Source organism: Micromys minutus (assembly GCF_963924665.1).
Source record: "Micromys minutus genome assembly, chromosome: 26".
NCBI lineage: Eukaryota > Metazoa > Chordata > Mammalia > Rodentia > Muridae > Micromys > Micromys minutus.
This window is the reverse complement of record NC_137961.1, coordinates 14,589,470-14,601,855: the sequence shown is the minus strand read 5'-3', so window position 1 is coordinate 14,601,855 and position 12,386 is coordinate 14,589,470. Positions and strand designations below refer to the sequence as shown.

General features: G+C 42.1%; 1 protein-coding gene across 7 annotated transcripts in view; it reads left to right on the top strand.

The window, feature by feature from the left end:
• The window catches only part of ASPH (aspartate beta-hydroxylase), a 186,567-nt gene extending 176,123 nt beyond the window's left edge, over positions 1–10,444 (top strand). For all 7 annotated transcript variants that reach the window (XM_080938668.1, XM_080938667.1, XM_080938664.1 and 4 more), the window contains one exon: positions 8,371–10,444. In XM_080938668.1, the coding sequence (XP_080794794.1) occupies positions 8,371–8,521 (151 nt within the window). In that variant the 3' untranslated portion in view covers positions 8,522–10,444. The remainder of the gene's footprint in view (positions 1–8,370) is intronic.
• Positions 10,445–12,386: the final 1,942 nt, after the last annotated feature.

Sequence of the window (12,386 nt, the reverse complement as noted above, 5' to 3'; positions counted from 1 at the left end):
TTTGCTTTGTTTTTAGCAGGTACCCGAGAAGACATATTAAGTCTTATGACTTTCACATTAGAAGAGCTGTGAATTTTAAATCATTCGCAACCAAATATTCTTACCCACTTTCTTTTCTCCCCACCAGAATCAGAGATCTGTCCCACAAAATTAATCTCTGTTCCATTTGTGTTGCAGTGAGACTTTATTCAGATAGCCACCAGAGCCTGCCCCTCTGGAGCCACACAAAAGATGACTTTTAACCAGTAGGATGTTTCCCCTGAACTTTGCTTGCTGTTAAATAATAGCATTTTGTGTCTAAGCAACTTGGTGAGTTAAAGGCACCAGTATAGCGTGTGTGTGACCCTGTTGGTGCAGCTCAGACTACATCTACAGTTCTTCCTACACTCAGCTAGATAGAATGCACACGTGTGTGCGGCTACCCTACGCAGGAAATTGCAGTGCCTGTGGAGAAAATGGATTGTGTAAGGGTTTGATTGTCGAATGAATTGTTGAGAAGTTGGAAATCATTTTCCTGTAGTGGTAAATGATGTGGAAGCTGCTGGGGTCAGCCTCTGAAAGCTTCACAAACCACAGTCTTTCTAATAGGATTTGAGGAGTGACTGTGTGGGGGACATACATCCCAGGGTCTTCAGATTTATAGCATTATGTGTTTTCATAAAAACAGGTTACAAGCACTGAAGTAGCACGACCTAACAATGCCACACCTCCTAATCCTTCTCAATTAGTGCCATTCTTTGATGATTAAACATTCAGATGAGCCTATGGGGGCCATGCCTATTCAAACCACTACATTCATTACGCCTGACTTTTTTCATCTGTAAAATGGGAATGACAAATGCCTGTGTATTCATAGTCTGACTATTAAAGCCATCCACAGGAATGAATACACTCACAATGCACTGAGAGTTCTGCGCGGTACATGTATTCCATATATTTGAGTCATTGTAACCTTTGCGTTTAGCTGCTATAGAAGAGGTCCATATTTCCTTTAGATTGGAAAGAGTGAGCCCAGCACTCCTGCAACATCAGTGATGGTTCTTGTCACCTAGAGTACAAACTCGGGGACTATAAAGAGTCAGGGCATGATAACCGATCACCTGGAAGGTGTGTTGGCTCATGGCTGACGAGAGCACGGAACACATGGAAAGTGGGTTTTCAGGGAGTAGGCAAGAGTGGTTTTTCCATGGTCTGCCTGTTGCAGAGTAGTAACATTTGATATCTAAGTAAGTGTACAAGTTAAATACATCGGTATAGTAGTCTTCTGGCTCTGCTGGCTCAGCACAACTCTCTCCCCAACATGTATTTCTCACTCTTCTCCTGGACGAGCCCTGATACTAGACGTTGGGTTCAAGGCTGTCCTTTTATCCTATGTCTCTGTATTAAAACATTGACCATAACCAACTCGGGAGCAAAGATTTCGTCCCACTCTTTGCAATCTGTCATCTAGAGAAGTCAAGGTAGGAACTGAAGAAGAGGCTGTGGAGGAATGCCTCTTACATGCTTGCTTGCTCTCCATGGCTTGCTCAGCTTGCTTTTATATACAGCCCAGGCATTAGCTCAGGGATAACACCACCAACAATGGGCTGGGCCTATTTAGATCATCCATTAACCAAGAAAATGCCTCCAAAGACCTGCCCACAGGACAAAATAATAGGAACAATGGCTCAATTAATATTTCTTCTTCCTGGGCAACTGTGTTAGTGACATACACGACCCAGCACAGGCCTGTGAGCTTTACTCCGCTGTTCCATCCTGTCTTACAGTGTTCCTCTCTGTTTATCTGTGTCATGGCCTCTTCTGCCACTGATAGCCTAGAACCAAGAGAAGGAAGGTAGAAATGGCACAGAGGAGGACACAGGACTCATTCCTCACAGGACCAGGTGAGGAATTCCTCTGATAGGTCAGCTGGAGGGCTCACCCCACAAGGGACTGAGGGAAGAGGCGACAAGGCCAAGTATGCCAGGGAGTGCATGGTTTAATATTTTCGGTGTACTCACGTGTGAACAAACTAGCAAACAGTGCCTGTGACGTAGATGAAAGTTTGCTTTCTGCACCTTGTCAGTGAAAGAATGAACTCATCATAACCAGGAGTTTCACTCAAAGAATTAAGAGAACTTCAGTGCTGAAAGGACACCATGGGTCTATCTTGTCCTTTTCCAGACATTGTGTAATGGATACGGGAAAGACTTTGCTGAGGTCAGAGCTGCCCTTTGTAGCGAGAGCACAAGCACCCTGGCTTCCAAAACAGTAAGATGTGCGGGGAGGAGAGGATTTCTGTCTGTGTATTTTGAGGACAAGGGGACAAAGGAAGGTTCACATCCTTGAGAATCTGTGCCAGAATTTCTAAACTAGGAGACTGCAGTAGATAAGAATGTATAAGGGTTGGGTTGGGTTTTATTGTTTCTGGGCTCTGAACCCCCTCTTTCTTGTGTTCCACTCAGCCAGACTAAATGCCTTCTAGGTCACCCCTTGGCATCCTCACACACTAAGACTGTCCCCTCAAGCCATGATCTTGAGCTACAAGCTTGTCATGGTTTGAATATGCTTTGCCCGGGGAGTGGCACTATATGAAGATGTGGCCTTGTTTGGAATAGGTGTGTCACTGTGGGCATGGGCTTTAAGATGCTCACCCTAGCTGCCTGGCAGTCAGTCTCCCTCTGGCAGCCTTCAGATGAAGATGTAGAACTCTCAGCTCTGCCTGCACCATGCCTGCCTGGATGCTGCCATGCTCCTATCTTGAAGATAATGGACTGAACTTTTGAACCTGTAAGCCAGCCCCGAATTAAATGTTGTCCTTATAAGAGTCGCCCTGGTCATGGTGTCTGTTCACAGCAGTAACACCCTGACTAAGACAAAGCTGTAACAGCAAATGTAAAGGGATTTCCACAGCTTCTACAGAATCAGCCTGTGTTGAGCGAGCTGGATTTTGTCTTCATGAAGTTCCTTTGGATAAAAATTAGAACTATGCAATGACTTTTCACCCATTTGAAAACATTCTCAAAAAGCTTGCTAACATTTTTATCTGTAGGAGTTTTAGGTGGAAGTCTATAAGCATGCAGTGTCACTGCTAGCCTTATTAATATTGGTGGCAATTGTGATAGCTATTAAGTATAATAATGCCACCATTATTATCATTAGTTATGATTATAATAATTTGAGAAGTTGAAGGATTATGCAGTATTGCTTTATCTTACTGGATATTCTTGCATCTTTTGGCATACGAGGCATAAGGCCTTCCTCTTTCAATAGTAAAATATTCAAACAGTAAGCAGCATATTTATCCAGCACATACCACCTCTAACCCTGTATCGTGAGCCCTCATAGGAGAGCTTTGGGACCAGCTCCAATAGGCTGCCTCCCAAGGCCACACTGAAAAGCTTTGTTGCTTTTTTAGCTGCCTGCATCATAACTCACCCATTAGTCATAATTGCTGGAGCTCTTCTTGAAAAGCAAGTGCTCTGGAAACTATTCTTGTGCCACCGATCCTTTGTTTTTCATTCAGAAAAGATCCGAAGTTCATGGCAACTGCATGCCCTGTCTCTTTGCGATGGGAAACACTTTTTTTTCCCAGGTTGGTATATCTGTTGAAGTTAACCATGTGTCAGCTCAGACTGAGACATGGCTTGAGTAGGGTTCTATTGTGCTTTCCTTTGCTTCTTTGAGATATTTGAAGCTGAAGTTTTACTTATCCTGCTTCTGAAAACTAGTGAAAAGACAGAGGACTATGTTTTTAAGGAAAGGATCTAAACTAGGTAATTACTACTGCAGTGTTCCATGGAAACAGAAAATTCAAGGACTGTTGATACAAGGTCTAATTGAATAGCCCAGGCCGGCCTCGTACTCACCATATAGATCATTTGAACTCATGACCACACTTCTTCAAGCTCTGCATAGACTTTTAAAGACTTACAAAACTCCATCAGGGGCTGATGAGATGGCTCAGTGAGTAAAGGTGCCTGCCTCCAAGTGCAACAACCTTAGCTCATGAGATGCACATTGTGGAAGGCAACCATCTTCTCCATCTCCACCACCACACATGCAGCTGAGACGTGCTCACAGCACATGCGCACACATGCCATACGTCAATGAAATGTTCAAAAGTGAATTTTGTCAAAGAAAAACTCAGTATGCAATCCAGGGAAATGCCCTCCAGCTATTAGGTTTATTATTTTTTAAAAAAAATAGTTAAGTAATGATTCTGTCATGTCCAACCTTTCCACAATGCAAGACCATATTGTCACCTATAGAATTTATGCTGAAGAACTATGTGTTCAAGTTATCAAAAAAAGATCCCACAATGTTTTAAGTAAGTTGAAGATTTTTGTGTTAGGCTATATTTATAACTATCCCAGGAAATATGTGGCCCACAGGTTGCAAGAAAGACACATCTAATACACATTTGACTTGGAATACTAGAAAATCCATAAACAGTGGTTCCGGCGTCTCTATGCTCCACAGGAATCACTCTTCCTAGTTCACAGGAAATATAAGCTAGTGAATGGAATGATTATGATTTTTTTAAATATTCCTAAATCTTTGGTTTTATTACACTAATCAAATGTCATTTATGCAATGGAGAATGTTATATTTTATTTGAATTACATGTAGACTTTGAAATAGCATCCAGATTCTCTGGTGCTCAAATAACTTATAAGAGCCATTTGTCATTGGTATCCAAGATATATTTTCAGTCTTCACAATTTAAATCAGATTTCATAAGGAGTAATGTCAAATATATTCTTGGTAGTCTATTGTCTTCTCCATATTTCTTGTTTTCTTTCCATGGCTATTTCATAATTCCCACTATGAATTTGAATGCCTACCATATCTGCAAGTCTGCAGGTGGAAAACAAGTATAAATGTGCCAAATTCAAATGTGCCTCAACACGCAATACCTGCAGCATTTCAACCTTATGACTGTGAAGAGATGAAACCCATTTTCTAGAAACTGAACTTGTAATTTCTACTTTTTTCCTGGGTCAGCAATATGTGCTAACACCTTCTAGAGATGCTGGAACTCAGCAACCCAGCTTCAGGCAGCCACTCCATCACCTGGACAACCAACCAGGATGCTACTGGGTGCTATGTTGCTGGGATTTGTTGGGTATTGGTTTCTGATAAGTAATGTTAGCAATTCCACACATCAGTGTACAGTAAGTAGGCTTTTCATTAGATGACCTTGCCAGCTCTAGACTAATGTCAACATTCAGAGCATGTATATGTAGGATAGACTGGCACATTCAATCTGGGTAGTGTATTGTACACATCAGTAATGCATGGGCCTTTTGATTCATGATAGATGTATCAGGGAACAAATCATCCTTAATAAAGAAGCATCAGTAACTTGTCCCAGATCACACAAGTGTCAAATGCCAGACCCAAAACGTTTTATTCTGATCCTTTGAAAGGCCATAGTGTCCCACTGTGTTCTGATGCTGTTTTGTGCTCTTTTCTCTCCTGTCCCTGTTGACTCTCCTCTTTGTACTTCCTTATTTGATCATGGTTAAATGCACATTATAAAGTAAAATATGTTAACAGTTTTAAAACGCGTGGTTGGTTAGCATTCACCCACACTGTAGCCATTACCCCAACCTAGGTCCCGATTAGCGTAGTCTGGGTGGTTGAATATTAAGTGCACACCACCTCTTTCTTTTTAGTCTCTGATCTTGACCAATCCAGGACCTTACCCAAGCAGAATTACACAGAGTCGGGTCTTTAGTGACAGCCTCCATTCACTTAGTATAATGCCCTTAAGATACATCTCTGCAGGGCTGGGGAGATAGCTCCTTGGATAATAGCACTTACAGTCACATCTTGGGAATGTTGTCATCTCTTAGGAGGACACCTGACACAGGGTCCAAATGATTTCACTTCCTGCTCAGTCGGTTTGTTGAAGAGCCATTTCATGGAAGAAAATGAGTCTTACATCCAGTGACCAGGAACCCAGATTAGGTGTTTCCTAAGTCGTAGTCTATCTTGGGAAAATAGACAGATTGGAAATTAATCTTGTTTATATTCTTAGCTTCATCTACTATGTAAGTGGGTTATACATGGAATATCTTAAATCGGTGCTGCCTAGCACCTTATGGGGCCTCCAGCAGAACCTCAGGAGAAAGCTGCGTGAGAAACAAACTCTAAAATGGTCGTCTAAACAAAGCACCAGGAGGGAAACATGCAGGTGGTGACCGTGCGGTGCTTTTCAAACCCACCAAAGGTGTGGGCAGACTCAGTGCCCCTTTATTTATATAGACATATTAGCATGAAGATACATATTCAGTGACACTAATGTGATAAATAAATGCTGCTAACTTTTCAAGGAAATCTTCACAAGGAATTTTTTTTTAATATTAAAATTCTGCTTAAGCAATTAAAACTTTCTATTGTGCCTTAGCAAAGAGTTATTGTATAGCAAAAGCAGTACTAGCTGGTTACCATAGTATTACCGGGACACATTCCTTGAGAACGTGACTGATGTCATTTTATGCACCACGCACTGCAGGCCCTGGCACTGTGACCATCCGGCTCAGGCGATCGTGTGCATTGATCTTCAGCAGGATCCCTGGTCTCTAGCCGCTAGAGGGCAGCACTGTGCTCCACACCGTCTATGACAATGAGAAAATGTTTCCAGGAGTTTTCAAATGTGGGGATGGATTTAGGGGAGGCAACGTCACTCCAGAGAAGAATAACTGGCACGTTGGAGAAATCTAACAATAACATTTCTAAGTTAATCAACTGATAAAACAGTAACTCATAGTTAGTAAAAAGATCAGTCTCTCTTCCCCATCTACCACCCACCTGCCTGCCCCTTCCTGGTCCTGCACGCTTCTCAGCTTTCCATCTTGCATTCAGCAAAAGTGTTGCTTACTTGTTTTATATAATTCCTCTGAATGTAGGGAATAGAGTGTTCACTCCAAGGTTTGCAAAGGATGGAAACTTAGACTGGGCACCAAATGACAGAATTGGTATCTGTTATCATGGGAAATCAAACATGGAAACAAAAGAACTAACCAAAAAGAAAGGGGGGAAAATGAGAGGAATCAACTAAGCCCGCTTTGTTTAAATCTACCTAAACCGGGGGGGGAGGGTCATTTCTTGATCTTAGTGTTCTCAGAAAATTGAACAAGGTCAGTGAACAAGGTCAGTGGCTATAAGGGACTACACTACAGGACTACACTATAGACAGAAAAAAAAGATAGCAAGTGACCAAAAGGTGACAGTGCCCCCCCCCATCCCCGTTCTCAGCAGCAAAGTCACAAGGGACAAACTGTGGTAGCAACCAAAATGTCACTCGGTGAATGAGGGTACACGGAACTGGAGGAAGAACACGGCAGCACACCGACAGGCCTTGAAACAGAAAGACGCTCTAGAGATGCTGTAACTCAACCTGCCTGCCCTTTAACTTTCTATGTGGATGGTATGCGGGTGGCGAAATGGGTTCCTGCGAGTGTACACACATTTGTGTGAAGGTAACTGTAGGCACATGTGTATACCCATACAGAGGTGTGAAACTCAGAGACAGCAGTGAGTGTGGGTCCCCACACTACATCGTTTGAGGCAGGGTCTCTCTTGCTCTTCCCCACTGCATACACCAGGTCAGCTGGCCAACAAGCTTCCCAAGATGCTTTTGTCTCGCAGCTTCCCATCTTCCCACAGGAACACTAGGATTATAGGTGCGCATGCTATGTGTCTGCCTTTCATGTGACTTCTAGGGGAGGAGACTTTGGTTCTCACCACCCAGAAGCCTAAACTAGTCTCTGAACTGACAAATGGGACAGCTGTAGAATTGTTGCCCGAGAAGTTGTCCCATGTGTGAACTACCAGGGCACGCATCTAGATCAGCGGTTCTCAACCCCGTCGCCTGCAACCCTTTGGGGATCCAACAATTCTTTCATGGGGGACATCTATCAGATATCCTATAATAAATGCACTATGGTTCATAACAGTAGCAGAATTACAGTTAGGAAGTAACAATGAAATTATTTTATGGGTGGGGGTTACACAATAGGAGGAACTGTATTAAGGGTTGGGTCACAGCAGTAGGAGGGCTGAAAACCACCGTTCTCAACACATACTGGACTAAACAACTGTTTTAAGGCTGGAGTCAAATTAAACACATAGTATGAAGACTGTCACCATATCCTCATCACCAGCACGTGTCCTTTGCATCTCAGTGTAAGATGAGAAGGAAGCCTGAAGTTCTTAATTATTGATGGAGGACTATTTTGAGTCTTCATGTTATTGTCGGATCCCAAAGTAGGTCACAAAAGGGCCTCCTGCCCATGGACAGAAACTGGTCCCCAGGCCTGTGAAACTCCTAAGGCCATTACTGACAAATGCACGTTTTGTTTGTTTGTGTGTTTCTTCCAGGACATGGGAAGAGGGCAAGGTGCTCATCTTTGATGACTCTTTTGAGCATGAGGTTTGGCAGGACGCCTCATCTTACCGGCTGATATTCATTGTGGACGTGTGGCACCCCGAGCTGACCCCTCAGCAGAGACGCAGCCTTCCTGCAATTTGAAAGGCAATGACACAGATCTGCCTGCCCTCCGGGGAGGCTGCCTTTCCGGTCCCTTTTGGGTGTGCAGATAGAAGTTCAAGTGCCGTAACTCTTCATCCCCTTGCCTTGCAGCTGAAGACCTCTGAGGTTCCTTCTGGGTTAGAACTCACTGGAGGGAGTGTTTACTTTCCTGCAGCTCACTTAGGAGGCCTCTTGTTTCATGTCACCCACGACAGCACAGAACCAGTGCCTGGATTGAAGGGGAACGCTTGTGTTGTCTACGTGGCTGGCCAAAGATATTTTTTCTACATAGAATAGTGCCTACATCAATGTACACGGAGGATATACTACGTATAGAAACTGTGAATGAATCACTTTAGTTTGTAATTTTTCTATGCAGTTATATTTTTCTAAGTAGCTAAACTATTCAGTCACCATTGCCCCCCCCCCCATGTTTTTGTTGACTTTAATGACAAGAAGTATAAATTCTTTACTTCTAACTGTTAAATAGTAATTTTCCTAGTAAATTCAGGCATCTCCCTTTTAGGAAAAAAAAAAAAGCCACATGTGAAGAAAAGAACTTTGTTTTACTAACATAAATGGAAAGTTATACCAGGATGCCCGGACTGTGCCAATACTTACTTGCCCTTGGGTCTACCTGTGTATCTTCATTTATGCTCAGTGTCTTCCCCTTTCTCTGTGCTAACAATAGGAAGCTCTTATTTCTAAGAGCAACATTTCTTTTAATTACACTGAGCAATGCCATGGAAACATTTTATATTGTGATAGGAAAATACCACAGATAATGGAGTTTGGAGAGAAAATATTACATGGAAGTGAAACTTCCTGCTCAGGATCAGGGGCCCAGGGAGCCTGGCTCTTTGCCGTCTGTACACAAGGCCTGGAATCTTCAGTGTCTGCCTACTATAGCTCCACTAGAGTGTCAAGATGGCCTCTTGGTCTCCGGAAGTCTCTTCACTATTTTATTTATGTAGGAGTAGCAGCATAGGAAGTGGCCAGGAATGCTAGCATCCTAGGTGGTCAGGAATGCTTGATTCTGAATTCAAAGTGCATTCCCACCTCCCCCCCCCCAGCCCCCTCAAAATAATGTTAGCCATCTCAACATATTATGAAACAGCATTTCACAGGCATGTTTGATTTGAATGCTACTCATGTCTGAGAAAGAGCAGGAGAAAGTCATCTCAGTCCTCAAAATAATCATGCATAAAGCATTACTGCATTTTATGTTCTATTTTAAAATTAAAGATAACTCAAGCCGTAGAATGTAATGACATTCTTGCACTGATCTCCAAGCCACCTGAACAACACTTCTGCAGAAATGGCTGGTATTCCAGCCACACAGGCAGATAAAACAGAGGTGCATGCTTTTTAACCAATGCCAAAAGAAGCAGCTTTCTGTACCTCATTTAAAGAGCAACTCATTGAAATTGATTCTTTCCCTTCTAGCTTAAGGACATTAGCTTTTAGTAGGAAAGTTTACAAAATATGTACCCATTCTTAAAATAGATATTTGTTCCTTCTTTTGCCAGTGTTCAAAAATTCCTCCAAAACAGATGGCAAAGGCATGGGGTGGGGGGTATCAAATCCTCACCAAATTCCAGAAAAGAAAATAAATTCTCAGACAACCAAACGTTATTTGTGTTCTTCAGTATTTATTAAATGGGGGAACTTACTGATAAAAGGCAATACAATCCAGTGTTCATGTAGTAACCCTAAGTTACCTGCTGGGTTTGGTTCTCTTATATATTACATACACATAACGAAATGCAAACCATGTGTTCTCATTGTTAAACTATCACCTTACATTCATGTAATAAAATGGTGGAAATGCGTGAAAATTAGTTTCCAACTTAGTAAATATAACATGTTTTTTTTTTTTTTAAAATATGGTCATTACAATCGGATTCTAAATATTGCCATGTGAAAAGCCAGAAGTACCATTACGATCACAAGTGTTGACAGTAGCTGCCTCCAACAGCATTTTGAGTACTTGGATCTCACATTTATCTTATACACACAAGCAATAAAAGATTTTCTAATTCACTTTAATTTTTCTTTTCTCTGACTTGTGTCATAAGAAAAGAATTTCTATCCATGTCTTGGTAGATATTTTTCAAGGTTGTTACTTTATGATTCAAAGGTCTATACAAAATGAATTGGTGGGTTTTTTTTTTTTTTCTCTAATATACTGTGATGCAATTGTTTGGGAAATATTTTAAATTCTGTTTCGGTTTTACTTCTTCAAGGTTGGAACATAAAAATAGCTTCTGTCACTATGCTCTGACAGTAGAAAAAAAAATGATAAAACATTAGAACAACCAAGAAAGAATGTACATCTAGACTGTAGCTCAGGGCTCTAAGGTAGAAAGAACATTTGCCTAACATGAAAAAGCCCTGGCTTTGAACATCAGCACTAGAGGGGTAAAGGGAGGAAAGAAGAACAGAGAGACAGAGAAATAAAGACAGAGGAAAAGGAGAAGGGGGTGAGGAGGAGAAAGGTGGGAAAGAATGGGGAGAGAGAGATGTTTGGGGAAGAGGGACGGAAGGGAAGAGAAGGAAGTGGCCACAGTTAGCAATGTGGCTTGGGTGTTTATGGCTGGAAGTAAGTTGAATTGGTTTCCTGTGTTCTTTAGGATGTTCAGCTAGTAAATCAACCTACCCAATGCTTGAAATGTAAAGTATTTTGATAAGTGTTATCAGTTAAATTTTTTGATATTAAGCACTCTGGTCCTATAAGTCTATGCCATAGAGATGGCTAGGGAATAGAATAGCTACAAATCCTCGACTGGTCTTGGGAAACATGGCTCAGGTCAAATATCCTTACCCTTTGATGATTTCTGACTTTCTATGAATGGGAACTGGGATCCATCTCTAAGGAGGATGGAGAAGGAAGTAGGTTAGTCTTTGGCATTTCATCTTGCATTCTTGGTCCACTTTAGCTTGGTACTTACATGCTGAGCCATCCTTAAGGGTCTTTCTGTGAGATTTGACTGCCTGCTCCCTCAGGGCCTTTCTCCATGGGTGATAGGAGGGTTGGGACAAAGTGACTTATTTGCTAGCATTTTTTTTTTCTTTTTTGCCATAGTAACCCGAGAACTAACTTGAATGGACTCATCAGTCACCAGTGTGGTTTCTTTCAATGAGTCACCGCCTCTCTGTAGGCATTCCTCCAGATGCCTACAGGAAATCACTTTGCTAAGATGAAGCAGCCATTTTCTCAAACTGCCTGTTCATGAAGTCGGCCTGACAAACAACATGAGGTCAGAATCATTCTTGCAGGATAGATACGTAAATTAAAAACTTTACAAATAGCCAGACCTGCAAGCTTAGGCAGAACACTTAGATGCCGGTGATGAGGTCAGAAAAGACATCAGTACAACTGGAAATTATAGTAGCTACTGCTGCTGGGGTTCAGCACTGCATTAAACTCGCTGATACGTCTGCACAGTTGAACTCTGTTGTATTTATTTGGGAATGCATTTCATCTTAATTTGCAAAACCTGAAGAGGATTCCTGTGTGAATCCTTAGAGCAATGTATATGCGACTAATTTAGGTTGTTTCCCACCCCCCCTTTCAAGTACATTTGCTGCCATAAATATGAGGGGAGGGAGAATCCTTTTTACATAAATGCCTTTCTTCATCTCCCCCCACCATTCCCCCACTAAAACATAAATGAATTCGTTACATTTTAAAAGCATCTCTCAGATCTTTGTCCAGGGTAGGCTGTGCAGACCAATGGTTGCTGACAGTCATGGCTGGGGTTGGAATGGAGGGCCTCATGTCAAGCAGAGTACACATGTCTGTAGGTCACTTGCCCAGGCTTGCTAGGTGGCTGCTCCACTGGAGATGTCACATGATGCTGGC